Source organism: Daldinia childiae (genome assembly GCF_008694065.1).
Source record: "Daldinia childiae strain JS-1345 chromosome Unknown Scaffold2, whole genome shotgun sequence".
Classification (NCBI taxonomy): domain Eukaryota; kingdom Fungi; phylum Ascomycota; class Sordariomycetes; order Xylariales; family Hypoxylaceae; genus Daldinia; species Daldinia childiae.
The window spans coordinates 2307218-2321780 of NW_022984643.1; the positions used below are offsets into that span (position 1 = coordinate 2307218).

At 46.9% G+C, this 14563-nt stretch overlaps 5 protein-coding genes across 5 annotated transcripts; 2 read left to right on the top strand and 3 right to left on the bottom strand.

The window, feature by feature from the left end:
- Positions 1–925: 925 nt before the first annotated feature.
- Positions 926–2653, bottom strand: GL218_01538 (uncharacterized protein; the record flags this gene model as incomplete). Its single annotated transcript, XM_033578011.1, has 1 exon — positions 926–2653. One exon carries the CDS (start codon positions 2651–2653, stop codon positions 926–928), a length of 1728 nt encoding a protein of 575 aa, XP_033439370.1.
- An 865-nt stretch (positions 2654–3518) lies between these two features.
- On the top strand, positions 3519–5682 carry GL218_01539 (putative magnesium transporter NIPA7; the record flags this gene model as incomplete). Its single annotated transcript, XM_033578012.1, has 2 exons — positions 3519–4341; positions 4412–5682. The coding sequence occupies 2 exons, from the start codon at positions 3519–3521 to the stop codon at positions 5680–5682; spliced, it is 2094 nt and encodes a 697-aa protein (XP_033439369.1).
- An 839-nt stretch (positions 5683–6521) lies between these two features.
- Positions 6522–7304, bottom strand: GL218_01540 (Vacuolar-sorting protein SNF8; the record flags this gene model as incomplete). The annotated part of the gene is made up of 1 exon (XM_033578013.1): positions 6522–7304. One exon carries the CDS (start codon positions 7302–7304, stop codon positions 6522–6524), a length of 783 nt encoding a protein of 260 aa, XP_033438989.1.
- Positions 7305–7975: 671 nt separating this feature from the next.
- GL218_01541 (40S ribosomal protein S16) lies at positions 7976–8737 on the top strand (the record flags this gene model as incomplete). The annotated part of the gene is made up of 3 exons (XM_033578014.1): positions 7976–8041; positions 8184–8255; positions 8447–8737. 3 exons carry the CDS (start codon positions 7976–7978, stop codon positions 8735–8737), a joined length of 429 nt encoding a protein of 142 aa, XP_033438990.1.
- Positions 8738–9504: 767 nt separating this feature from the next.
- On the bottom strand, positions 9505–11067 carry GL218_01542 (uncharacterized protein; the record flags this gene model as incomplete). The annotated part of the gene is made up of 2 exons (XM_033578015.1): positions 9505–10928; positions 10995–11067. 2 exons carry the CDS (start codon positions 11065–11067, stop codon positions 9505–9507), a joined length of 1497 nt encoding a protein of 498 aa, XP_033438987.1.
- Positions 11068–14563: the final 3496 nt, after the last annotated feature.

Below are 14563 nucleotides of genomic sequence, written 5' to 3' on the forward strand. Positions count from 1 at the left end.
CGCGGGGGGGGACGTGAGTCGAAAAGGACAACGGCCAACGGGGTGCAAAGGCAGGTGGTTGGCTGAGAGCGCGTAAAAAGACGGTAGAGGGGGGCTGTTTTCGGCGAGAAAATCGCGTAAAATAAAAATTGGAGGTCACTCCGGATACTTGTCGATGAATTTAGACGGGGATGGGTGATGCGGCTCGCTTTTTTCGATGCGCGATTGATGGCGTGGAAAGAGATGGTTTGATGAAAGGCGCACAACCGCACAAACAAGTCCATCTCCCTTTTGCCTGTCACCTGAGGGAAAAATGCACTAGCGACCCCAGCCCAGAAACCGACCAATCGGTATAATAATAGCCCGTCTAACCCTTGTAGTTTCTTACTAACAAAGTGGTCAGTGCGTACCGCTCAAAGCATTTTCATTGGTTTAAAATAAATGTTGGTACTATTCAGTATATACATTATTACATACGGGTATGTATCTAGATCAGTGTACTGTTAATACATTCAATAACTAGATACTCAATAAACAAAGCATGACAAGGCCAAGAATTACTCTATTTGTCGGGCTTGTCCATTCCAATCATGTAGTTTGTATTCTTGGTATTAATGCCGTGAACCTCTAGGTTTTACAGACAACAACCCTCCTAAAAGTCAAACATAGCGTGTCCTAGTTATATCTAAATAATACGGTTACTAAGAGCCTCTTTTTGCTTCCGTTTACTAATTGGATAGTCTGACCTGTCGATCTATGGGCCTACCTTTCATAGGTTTCCTGTATGGGACGCTAGAGATCCTACCCAGTCCTGCGGATAAGCTTCATGAAATTTATAAAGGCGACCTAGGTGGTTTTCGGATAAACAGCCCTGAAGGGAAGCTATCTTTTAGGAGCCGGACCTTTAAAGAACCTTGGCACATCACTCTGTTAAGTGGATATCTTATCATCTCTTGACCTTCTTCTTTTCTGGGCCATCTTCTTCTTCGTCGCTCACGTCGGCGTATTGTGTCACTGGCTGTGTGCTCTTCCAGGCCTTCGTAAATACGGGATCTTTTTTTGCTAGGTCTGCGTATTTCAGAAGCGCTTCTCTGGGATCCTCGTGCAACATGCGACTTAATGGAATATTCTCAGAAATATGCTTTTCGTCAGGTTGACTCCGCATAAATGGTGTCTGCTGAGGGACGTGTGGTCTCCTGGGATCCTTCGACTTTCCAGATGCCGTAATACCCGTTTTCTTAGTGCCTGGCAGAGTACCAGGGGTAATGATTGCATCCCCGGAGAGTCCAAGGGATTGGTCGGTAGTAAACTCTGGATTGTCATCTATATGCCGTCTCTTCGGCGCGCGTGACATGACGTCTACTGCACCTCGTGTTGACATCGTAGGATTGTATAAGATATGCGTTTCTGCATTTGCAGAGCCAGTGACGATTTGATTAATTTTTGGGTGCCAGTCTACAGTGATCACAGGCGACCCGGGCGTGACAAGTGTAGTATATTCGGGGCGCAGATTCCCCGGGTTCAGTATGTGAAGATGGCCCGTTGCCGATCCAGTGATGATACTAGTAGAGTTTGGCGCATATTTAATATTGGTAGTCGGGTAGTGATCCGACGTAGATGGATGCTCAACCGTGACAAGGGGCTCTTTGAACTTCCGCGTATCCCATAATTTGATCAGGTTGTCGCCGCCCCTTGTGACTACCATTCGCCCGTCAGAACTGATATCTATCCCTCCGGTCCAGGTATTCGGTTTATGAGCTTCTCTGATCTCACCAGCGGGTCGGGTGAACGGGCCGTTTCCACTCCACATCACAAGTGTACCATCTAGAGCTGTAGATATAAGGACGTTATTGCCTCCCTGGGCTGGACTACCCCAAGCGACGGCAGTCATTCGTGTCCTACCTGCAGCACCTGCAGCTTTTGACTTGAACACTATTACCTCCTTTTGGCTGCGCTTATTGTTGATATCCCATATACGCAACGTGCTATCCGTCCCAGCCGTGACACATAGATTTTTGTCTGTAGGATGCCACGTACCTGTTGTGACCTCGGAAACGTGACCCTTGGTATTGTTCATATCTCGAAGATACATATCGCCTTTGACAAACTCGGTGACAATGTCTCCATCTCGAGACAGGATTTTGGCTTGGGGGTGTGCTGATATGCAGAGGAAGAGACTTCCAGCGAGAGGGTTAAACTCGACATGATGTATCGGGTGTGACTCCGTGCTTGCAGACGATGGTTTAGTTTCGTAAGGATCGACGCTCCTGAAAGCACGAATCGTGGTCGGGGTTAAGGAGGAAAGATCGTGGAGCTTGACAGTGCAATCGATAGATCCTGATATTAGCCGGCCGCCTGCCGGATCTAGCGAAAGCGAGGTAACAGCACGATCATGGGTCTTAATGACCATCTCGTGAGAAGTCGGATACTCGTCCTCATCATCTGAATCATCATCTGAGTCGTTCTCGCTGTCGCTTGTGTTGTTGGAGTCCGATTCCTGAGGCTTAGCTTTTTGTACTGTTGGTTCATCGGCGGTTCTCCTGCTTCGGTCGATTTGCGCGGCAATGTCAGCCTCCCGATGTTTTTTCCCAAATGAAGTGGGCAAGAATGCGCGCATGGGATCATCGTCGGCTATGGTTGGCCCTTCGATTTGGATGTCCTCGTCGTCGCTCATTATAGTATAAAAATTAGGTTGAGACGGTAAAATTGAAGATTGTAGAGTGGAAATGAGTTAGAGGGTCACAAGGCTGACTATGTTATGTAGATGTACGAAGCTAAATAAAGTATTGAAGCATTGAGCTTGAGCTAATGAGGGTGGAGACTCTTTATGCGCCTATGGAACTGGCTGCATGATGACGAAAATCTTGTGCTTGTAACTTGTAATATAATTCTAGGTCTATGGGTACTTAATGTAACTTATATATATCCTTAGGTAATATTAGGTAATATCAAAATCGCAATTAGCATCCCCATTGCGCTTAAAGATGTGTGTAGTGAATTGTACTTGCCTAATTCGCGTCAATGTAGCTAGACATTTTTGTAAGACGCTAGCTTTAATCTATTCTCTCTCTCTCTCACTCTCACTCTCTATATAACTATTCTTTTTTAAACCTAGGTAGTTACCTATCTATTTAAAAGAATCCAACCAATACTTTACTGTATTTCCTGTATTTACTAAACCAATCGCCATACATATACTACTTGTCTTCCTAGTTGGTAGACTTGTTAGAGGGGGTGTGCAAGAACCCCAACTACACTGATCAATGAACATTTCTCCATTACTTACCTACTTACCTACCTCTTACCTATCATCTAATGAACTTCCTTTTTCTGACGTGAGGTGCTACTTATAAACCCGCTTTAGGTTCAGCCCGATGAACCCTTTCGCAGCTGGTATTCACGGAAAACCCGGTAATAATCTGGCGCATTTTAATTGTTGCCAATCGAGGACCACTACCTTCTATTTGACAACTCTCTACGACATAGAATACTACGGTATTGCTACCTAAGCCTTGCCCGCTGTGGCCCTCTAGACACGAATGTCGAGCTTGTCGGCCGAAAGAACCAATATCAGTATGGGTTGGGCCGTGGACGATACGACAAATGATCATAAGAATGGGTCGAATCTGGGTGAATGGAGCTCTCTCATCGGTATTATAACAGCAATATCAGGCAATGTCTTAATCGCTCTAGCGCTCAATGTCCAGAGATATTCGCATATTCAACTCCACCGTCGAAGAGTCGAGGCACGGGAACGAGCGAGGGAGGCACTAAAAAAGGCGAGGAATGGACATCATAATGGCTACGGAACAACTGAAACATCTATCGGCGACGCACAGAATAATAGCGACGAAGCAGCCAACACGGCAGATGTCCATCCACTTTCCCAGTCGATACAATCGGTCGATTCTAACATGACTGAGCGATCATGCGACGATCCCAATGTTTCTTCGACATATCTGAAGTCGCCCTCCTGGTGGGCAGGCCAGGTCCTCATGACAGTTGGCGAGATGGGCAACTTTCTAGCCTACGGATTTGCGCCGGCTTCGATCGTGTCTCCGCTGGGCGTCGTAGCCCTAATATCAAACTGCGTCATCGCGCCTATGTTCTTTGGCGAGAGATTCCGGAAGCGCGACTTCTGGGGTGTAGTAATCGCTGTTGGTGGTGCTGTCACGGTCGTGTTAAGCGCTAAGCAAGAGGAGACAAAGTTGGATCCGCACGACGTTTGGGATGCAATCACGACGCTAGCATTCGAGATTTATATGGGCATCTCTATTCTACTTATTATAATTCTAATGTGGGCAAGTCCAAGGTATGGTAACAGGACAATCCTGATTGACCTAGGACTTGTTGGACTATTTGGTAAGTTTATATGGTTTTCTTCCTTATGGATTCCTTATAGAAAGCTCGGTGCTAACCAAAAGTTAAAAAGGGGGATATACCGCTCTAACAACCAAGGGTGTCTCTTCGATGCTTTCGTCAACCCTCTTTAAAGCATTTACTACCCCGGTGACATACGGCCTTATAATTATCCTACTAGGGACCGCAGTTATGCAAGTCCGATACGTGAACAAGGCACTACAACGGTTCGATTCCACGCAGGTTATACCTATACAGTTTGTACTATTTACTTTGTCTGTAATTATCGGAAGTGCTATTCTGTATCGAGATTTCGAGCGCACAACGGCACAGCAGGCTGTCAAATTCATTGGTGGCTGTCTTCTCACCTTCTTCGGTGTCTTCCTCATTACAAGCGGCCGGCCGCGGCAGGAAGATACGGATGAGTTATCGGATGACGAAAATGTGGAAGAGACTATTGGTCTCCGAGACCAAGAAGCGTCCGGGTCTTACACCGACCGAGCTGAGCAACCTAGAGCAGACGAACAGCAACCAACTTCTTCACCGCTATCAAGGCGTCCGTCGTACATCTCGCGAAACGGTTATTCAAGCGCAAGTACCAAACCCTTGCCTCGCCCGCAGAGCAAAGCCCCTTCAATCAACAAACACAACGCATCAGCTTCGAGAACATCTCTTCTCCCAACCCCAGTCGAGGCATCACCACTACTTGATAACCCATGGAGAAACTCTCTTGAGGATCAATCATTCCATCCAGGACTACCACCTAGATCGTCAGCGGATAGTGTCCCAACGGTATATTCGATAGCTTCTGCCGCTATATCAGAACCCCTTCAATCAACTATGAGTCTTCCGCAGCCGGTCGTCTCGCCATCATCTCCGGATCGACCAACAACTCCACGTGCTTCTCAGACCTCCAGACCACACAGCCATCACTTTTCTAATGCCTTTATTTCTCCATCACCGCTGTCATCAACCGTCAGCGCCGTGGTAGCTGATGCTCTCTTACGTGGCGAAGAGAATCCAGGTGGCCGAAGAAGGTCAATTCGACGAGCAAGGCCTAGCATTAGATCGAGCTTATTCGTCCCCCATAGTGAAGACGATATCAGTTCAGCAGCCGAACCTCTTCTTCAAGGTTATCGCGACGATGAGGAACTTTCCTACCAGGACGACCCCTTGCCAAGCGACCGCAAAACAGTCCGAGGACGAGCGCGCAGCCTGAGTAGTACATTAGGAGAGTTCTTCGGACGGAAGAAGCGGAGAAGGGTTTCAGATCCAGAATCAGGTACAGACTACGAGAGTACGCATAGCGATACCTCGAGAGTCGACCAATCGACCAACAACTAAAGCAGGCGTTGCTTGACTGAAAAAACTACATTCACATTAATACATCCCCAGGCGTGCTGAAGTGTCAATTATTTTATGGGTTAATTCCTTTGTGGGTGAGGCGGAGCGGGATTGCATTGGATAGGAGTTTGGTGTTTTCTCATCGGTATTGTCGCCAGAGGCGCGCGGCTCTGTCCATACCCAGCTCATATAGGGCTCGTCGAGGGCTCGTCGGGTTTTAAAGCCCATATAGATATTTATTGAAGAAGCTAGTTGAGATATCCCTTTTGTTTAGGCGCCAGAGTCTATCGTATTTGGTTAATTTATTATTACGTGCATATATTTTATTACTATAGTCTAACCGCGATATTTACACCATAAATATCAGGTCATTGCAATGTCTATCTTAGAACTTTAGATATCTACCTCTCAGAATATTTCTGACCACCGCATTTCTGTCGGGAGATCATCATAATGTGTTGCTATCATAAGATCTCCAAGTCCCCACAGCAGCACGACACCACTATTACTAGACACGTAATAGGGGACTACGCCAACAGGAGTATGTGGCCTTGAGCCGCGAGTAATAAAACTCCCTAATAGTCTAACTCGTGCCCATACGACTAGAGATAGCCATACAATGCCATGCAAGATCAGCTCTGTCTTCTGGTTCAACAATCAATTGCGTCAGTCATTCCTCCTTAACATTGAAAGCGCCTCGTAGAACCAGGATCTACGGGCAGACGGTACAGTTAAGATGACCATGACCAAGTTAGTAAAGACGTGTAGTCTGTCATCTATGTCTCACGCCTTTATATATTAGCATCCAACCCGGTGAGGATAGTCCCGTAGATATCATTTCACCCGCCAGCCGCAACTCCACCATCAGCATCCAGCATGAATCCCGGGCTCCAATACTCCCACTCAGGAGCCTGCTTGTCAACCCAGAGCATGCCCTCGCCCAGGAGATCATCCACCGCCGTCTGCGCGCGTGCCCTCGCCCAGCGCAGATTAACCATCAGCATCGAAACGCTCACATACCCAAGCACCTGCGCGGCTTCGAGCACAGCGCTCTGGTCCGTATTCAGCTCCTTGGGCACGGAACGAATATACGGCTTACTCCCCACGCGCACAACGGAGTAGCTCGATCCAAGCGGCTTCAGGGTCCCGACAGCTCGGAGCACATCGTCGTCCGCGATTTCAGGAGCGCCCTCCATACGCCCGCGGGATAACCGCTCGCGCAATTCGCGCACGCCGATCAGTCCACCGTTCTCGCCGCGCGTGGCCCCGCATACCTCGACCACGCGCACCGCAAGCTCGAAGTAGAAATCGTTGACGCTGCGCCCTAACAATTGCGCCCATAGACTGGACGGTCCGGTGCTGCTGCCGTGGGAGGAGGACGCTAATGGGTCTACGCCGATGGCGGCGCACATGCGCGCGAACTGCGCCCGAAAGGACGGGTCTGACCGGATGTCCTTGGCGTGGGTCTGCGCGAACTGTTGCAGGAGAGAACGGAAAACGGAGAGTTGAGTTTCGAGAGCCTGCGCGTCGTGTGATCGTAAGGAGTTCCCGTGGGAAGCGAATTGTGCTGATGTTAGGCGGGAGCGGTCGAAGGCGGCGAGGCCGACGCCTTTGCGAGACATGGTTGAAGATTACTCTTTATATATGATCTGGTCTCTAAAGGAGGATTTGAGAGAATTAGGTAATTCCGGAAACAGTTATACGTTCTAACTCTTCCGTTGGTCACTACCTACGTAGGTTGAGTTGAGGTATAGACTTCTAGTCAAGCACGTGAAGGGGTTTATGCTCGTATTACTAAGGAATATGTAGATATTTTATAGGGTAAAGGAAGCTTGCATGGCTACGTAATAGGGTATATAGGTAGTTTAGTTTTATAGAAAAAGGAGAGTAGTTGCTAATATCATTTACTAAAGAGGCCAAGTTGTAGCTTCGTGATGTTGAATATTAGGTACATATGTACATCTTACATATAGAGGTACCTAAGGTTTGGTACGTACCTAAACTTTGAATGATTATATAATATTAGGTAATATAATATGATTACTTAAGTACCTACCTCAATGCCCCACCGGAAATTCTTCGGTCCTCACTTCACCTTAGAGGCTCACCTTCAACCAAAAACAGCTCTAGCGCATTTTAAGGGCACAAACCCTTTTTCGACATTTCGGCAAAAGAGACGCGAAAATTGTTCCTCCCCCATCACCAATTCGATTGACCCTCTCGTTGAAGCCTAGGCATTTTCGGTTGCGAATACCTTCAACATCCACCACCACATTCAGACAAATCCGCAACCATGTCTACCCAAAGCGTCCAGTGCTTCGGCAAGAAGAAGACGGCTACTGCTGTCGCCCACTGCAAGGTTCGTTTTTATATTTTTGGTCAACTAGAGAAAGAAGTGAGATGGAATGGGATAGGCTATCATTGTCGCCGTCGCCAATGGATAAAAGAGATGAAGAGCTATTTTAATGCACTAGATTTACTAACGAGATTTTATATTATAGGCCGGTAAAGGTCTCATCAAGGTCAACGGCCGACCGCTCTCTCTGGTTCAGCCTGAGGTTCTCCGATTCAAGGTACGAAACGAATATCTCTCGAACACGATACCCCTCATACGCATATCCAATTTCTCTATCATCGAATCTACTCATGAATCCTATCATTTAAAAAACAATTAAACTTTGAAACCCTCGTCTTGAAATCCAACAAATATCCGGGGAAGGAGATATAACAAAAAAAATTAAAACAAAAACTAACACAAATCCAGGTCTACGAGCCTCTCCTAATCATCGGCCTCGACAAGTTCGCCCAGGTCGACATCCGCGTCCGCGTTACCGGTGGTGGTCACACCTCGCAGGTCTACGCCGTCCGCCAGGCCATCTCCAAGGCTCTCATCGCCTACTACCAGAAGTTCGTCGACGAGCACAGCAAGAACCTACTCAAGCAGGCCCTCGCCCAGTACGACCGAACCCTCCTCGTCGCCGACAACCGTCGGTGCGAGCCCAAGAAGTTCGGCGGTCCCGGTGCCCGTGCCAGATACCAGAAGTCCTACCGTTAAACGAATCCTCGACGGTATACCCGCGGGGGTTGGGGATGTTATGGTGGTTGGAGAAGAAAAGGGAAGGACGAAGCAGCTGGGATCGTTTTGTGGAAAAAAAGACGGTGGCCGCTCGGGTCTTCTTCTCCTTTTTTTTTGCGCGCGCAACGTATTGCAACGTATTGGGACGACTATGGTCGGTGGTCGTACCTCTGGAGTCTTAAGAAAAGGGAATCTCTTGCGAGGGCTATCTCTACTACTGATGCCTTCTTCTCTTTATTATCGATGCATTTGCATGGCCTGGTTGTAAAGGGATTAGGCGAATGAAACGACAACATTTTCTGCAAACAAACAAAAGTAAAAGCGTGCTGGCTCGGGACTTCAACTTAATGATTTCATGCAAAATGACCAAGTGAACGAATAGTCGATCCAAATTCTTGTAATACTTTAGTGAGGTACGTCCTTAAGTGTAGTATCTTAATTCGCCTGGCCCTATTTAGCAGAAGAAACAAGTCTCTTTACATTTCAGCCCTCATGCTTATAAACAAGGTGTATATATCATACATTCGTAGTACATCCGATGCCCTGAGCTATACAGAAGAATCGGGTGTAAACCAAACCTCTACCAGGAACTTGCTTTTCTATAGTTCCTGTATGATTACTAGTAATGCTAAAAGCGGCACAAGACCATTCGTGAGCGTCGTAGAAGATATACATCATGATACAACACAACCAATATGCCAACGCCTATCCCTCCGCCCATGTCTAGACCGAGTCTGTTTTTCATCCTACGTATCCCACGACACAAGCCCAGCCTCCCTACCAACATCATCCAACTGCACCATCACAGGCGCAAACTCGCCCCTCTCATCCTCGTCCTCGAAATCCGACATCTCCGCACTCACCATCTCGCCATCCTCCAACATCAGCGAGCCCGCGCGCAAATACTCAGCTCTCAAGTCCCAGCCCAGCCGACTATTCAGCCAGGCCTCTAGATCTACAAACGCGTCTCGAACTAGATGCTGATCGGGCGTGACGTCGTCGCCTAGAGCTTGAAACATCTCGTCTAGCCGCGACGCATATGTGGTTAGCGAGCGCTGCAGCTTGCGCGCGTTCGAGGGCATCATTTCTAGCACGTCGCCCTCGAGGTGCCGGTCGTTGTACACGAGCTGTGCGTGAAACGTCTGTATCAAGCGCCGTGCGAGCTGGGGCTGCGCGGTGGCGAGGGCGTAGCATCGGAAAATAAGGTGCGTGGTGTAAAACCACCATTGCTCCAGGCACGAGTAGTTGCCGAGGTGCATTCCGGATAGGAACGCGAACGAGAGCTCGCCTGCGAGGTCTTCGAGTTTTCGGTTGTCTAACGTCTCGAGCACGAAGGGAGTTGGATCGAGGGCCTGGCGCGTGCGCTCCTGGCCGGACGCTTTGGGGCTGATGAGAGGTGCGTTCATGGAGAATGTGAAGCGGAGCTGGGATTTGCCGCTGGCGTAGAGGCGGGCTTCTTCGGCTAAGGTCGTCTCTCCGGCGACGCTGTCTTGTGTGGTGATCTGCCAGCTTCGTTGGGTCTTACCCGTGATTCTGTTCAGGAGATCTGCATTGATCGCCGATGTGAGTTGAGACCATATGTTCTCGTTGTTTAAGAAGGACGGAAGATGCTCAGTGTCTCGACTGGGTGGTGCGAGGAGCACTCCGGACGTAGTAGCCCGGAGTTGATAAGGCGAGAGGCTGCTAAAAATCTGCTGCAACGCCTCTTTTTGGAATCTATCTTCAGCTTGACTGGCTGGATCGCTGAGGACTTCGTTGAATTTGTCCCACTGCTTGACGTAGATCTCGCCGTGCTCCCATTCCTCTCTCTCGGGAGTAACTATCCAATACGCGCTCCGCGACGACGTCAGCTCGGAGGGGGCAACCCAGATAAGATGCGCGCCCGGCGGGATATCGCGAAACCCCGGAAAGGGTTTCTTCGTCGAGAAAGACATCGTGTCGCAGCCTATAGTAAAGCCTGCGGGAAGATCATCTAGGATGAGGACATCGCCACTCGTAGGGAACGTATGTCTAGACTCCAGAGGTGGTTCCATGACGACGTCAGGAGTAGTAAGTGGCGTATCCAGATCCGAGTCCTCTCTAGGTTCAGTGATTCGAAGAGAGCCTAGGGGTAAAGTACCGATAGTAGGAAGAGACTCGACGGATTTGGATTGTTTCACGGAGCGCAAACCTATCGGGTTCGAAGCTGATTTAGAAGTTGAAGTTGGATAGAAATCGATCGTCTCTCCACAATTACCCGGCATTGATGTGACATTTGGTGGGTCTAAACCCGGGATGGAAGAGACTGACGAGACTCCCGCAGCCGGCATGATTCACTAAGTGATCTAATATGATAATTCCACGATACTGGAAAATACACAAATATGTGTTAGTATGTGGTAAGTCCGGAATTCAGTCGCCAAGTCGTTAACTAAACAGATTAATATTAAATAAAACCGCCCAGGGGACAAAACATTTAAGGAGCGTCCCTAACATATTTTTGAGGATAGAAATGATGAGAAGTTTCTAAGGGTAAAGGGATTCTCAGGGTCCTTCCCTAAGCAGAATGACGTTGATAGGTAGGACTGAAGGAGGCACGAGAGAGATTAAGATTAACTATAATAAAACAAAAACTCGTATTCTGGCTACGTATTCTGGCTACGTCATACGCCTCAATCTTGTCGCATACCTATCGCATATCGCATATCTATAACGCCTAGGGTAACCGCCTCATCAGACGTCACGATCGTGAAAGAATAGACTTAAGTAGGTAGGACTAAATCGATAACATGTACGATAACGATAGGTAATTTCCCATTTTTTATTTTCGGTTGGATATGCCGAATGATCGCCATTCTTGGCCTCTAAAAAGTGATCAACTCGATATTGTGCTTGTGTTAAAAGGATCGAAGGTATTATCGTGATCGATGCTACACTATGAGGGTTTATTAAGACACATCAGTAAGCAATGGTTGACGCCATCTGCAGCCAGTAAAAAGGTCCGGAGCTCTTTTACTCATATTGACCCAATAGAGCCTCATGGCTGTGGTGTAATATAATACATGATAGGCATTAAAAAAACTTAACCTGAAGATAGGTAGTTGCTAGATATAGAAAGTGGATAAGGGAGATGTATAAGACTTATAAGTCCGCCTATCCGTTTGTATAACAAAGACTTATGTATGTACCTAATGTAGAAATATGTGTATGTAAATGCAAGGGGCAACGCTAGCAACCATCTTAAAAGACAACTTATACGCATAACTATAATAATAATACTAGAGGTACCTATATCCCATCCTTAAAAGGGAAACACTAAAATTAAAAGAAGCAAGCTATAAAAAAACAGCTACCTGCCCATCTTAGCCTGGGACGAACGCTAAAATACAAGACGGAATAAAAAATGATGAATAAAATAAACCAGGCCCGGTCCGTTTTCCATGCCGCTCATCACCGCGCTATCTAGGGTTACATCGAGCGAGTTTAAAAGACCCCGTCTCCTCGGCCCGCATACGGGGGGCTACTTACACTAGATCCTACATACATTAGGTATGGACATACGTACTTACATATATATATACATAAGGTAGTTAGTCGGATAATAATAACCTAGAAACACATCAACCCTTTATGGTATTAGCGGCCCGCCACATTGGGTCTACCTGGGGGGGTGAGGGTCCAACGAGGATCGTGAAGAAAAAGAAGAAGAAGAAAAAATAAATAAATTGTATGGTTTAAGCATAGTTAACTAGTTAATTAGTTAAGTTGTATATGTATAAGTTTGGTTCAGCCGGGGTGCGTGAGCGCGTGCCATATGCCAACGACGCCCGCATCGCGCTAGACCCCCTTGTCTAGTTTGACCGCAGTCTTCCACACCAACACCAAAAACCTCCTTCATGCCAGTCCATCTACACTATTATAGTAGAATCTACTTACCTAACCTAACTAAAGCCCCCCTATGTATAAACCTAGTATTTTAAGATTTTCCCCGGGACCCCTACGTACATAATATGTATGTACATATATGTATGTAGTATATACGCTTGCAACGTCGCTAGTGTAAGGCCGGTCCCGACAGACGGGGAAAAGAAAAAGTAATCACCACCGGGGCTAGGTAGGTAGATTGGTAGCTACATACTTAAGACATGGGTTTCAAAGTTCGGTTCGCTTATGCTGTCTGTCACTTATCTGTTCCGTCCCTGGTGCTAAGCTGGCCGCATGGCTGGGCGTCCTATGGCCCCCCAGACTATACATACATACATACATGCCTTAGTTATACGTACACGCACGACAGGTACCGGTACCGTACCAGACAAATATTTAAATAGAACGAAGCTTGCAGACCTACCTACATAAGTTCAAACTGGTTCCAAAGATCCAGTCTCGCCTCGACCACAGCCTGGGGAAGCCTCATGGCCCACAAATCGTTAGGCCCTCCCTCGAGAACTCTTCTAGAAAGAGTCTAAAACAACATCACCTGTCTCATTGGTATTAATATATCTGATAGTTATATAGGTACATCATAACTACTAAAAGTCATACTACTTCTCCCAGATTCTATAGTTACCTAATGCTTCTTAAGAATATTCTTTCGTCCTATTATACCCAACTACGAATGCATAATAAGATGACTACCTCCTAACCTACTTATAAGCTATACGGTAGTATGTACACCGGATATTAGTAATGGATATTAGTAGCGTCATGGCTAATAACGGTAAGTTTGGTGTCACAAGAAGAAAGTACCTAACATGAACAGGACTTGGAATGAGGTAACAATGGTTCGGTGGGATCGGCTGTGCATCTAGCTTGGAGAAAAAAATATAACGGCTTGTGCGACCACACCAAAATAAATTCCGACCTACCTGCCTACTACCACCTCACTAGTAGCCTTAGGAAGCCTCTTCGTCTACAATATACTAAACCACATGGATGCCTCGTGGCTACGGTGTCACAGGGAAACTAAGGTACCCTAAATTATAGTGCGTCTTTTTATAACTTGACCACCTTCTACCGAACAGCTTGACAGGTACACATACAGATTCAAATATAAATAAATCATATAACTATAGGTAAATTGCAACGTTTATGATAACAGTGGACAGACCCTCACAAGATTCACAAAATACACAAAATACACAAAATACACAAAATACAAAATAGTACTGGATAGCCTCTTGCAAATACAACGTTATTATTATCCGTGTATCTAACGTAGAACGAAAGATTCTCTTCTTCGCAGTCTCAATAGAGGTGTAACTAACTCTGAGAGCACACGAGGCTCAAATATGCTCCTCTCCGCGAGGAACACTGCTTCTCCGCTGCAAGTACACGCACACGCCCGGCAAAATATGTAAGAGGAAGAAAAGGCATGTCGGGAGCCTGAGCCGTGGGGAGCAGTTCTTCACCTTACAAGCCGACCATTAAAACAAAGCCGCGCCATGACACAAATATGTCTTGATTTTTTGAGCCTAGAAGCTCCAATCATTTGTTTCGTAACCCGCCCACCCAGACACCCAACCTAAATGCAAGGCTCGTCTCCCCGCCCTCCCCCGTCCGAGGCCCCGATGCTGTTATGCGAGAAATCAATATTGGTCATTAGAATGCATTTGCTGCGAATCATCCACTCCGATTCAAGCAAGTAATACTCCCAAGGCAATGCTGTCGTAGAAATGACCATAAGCACCCCCATCTCTACCATCCTATCGAATCAGAAGGTGTATGTTTTTGTTGCGGGGGGTCACTACATATCGTACACCGGGCAGAAAGAGCTGATTTTATAGGCTTTTTTTTTTTGGTTTTTGTAATCTCATTCTTTAGTGTAAA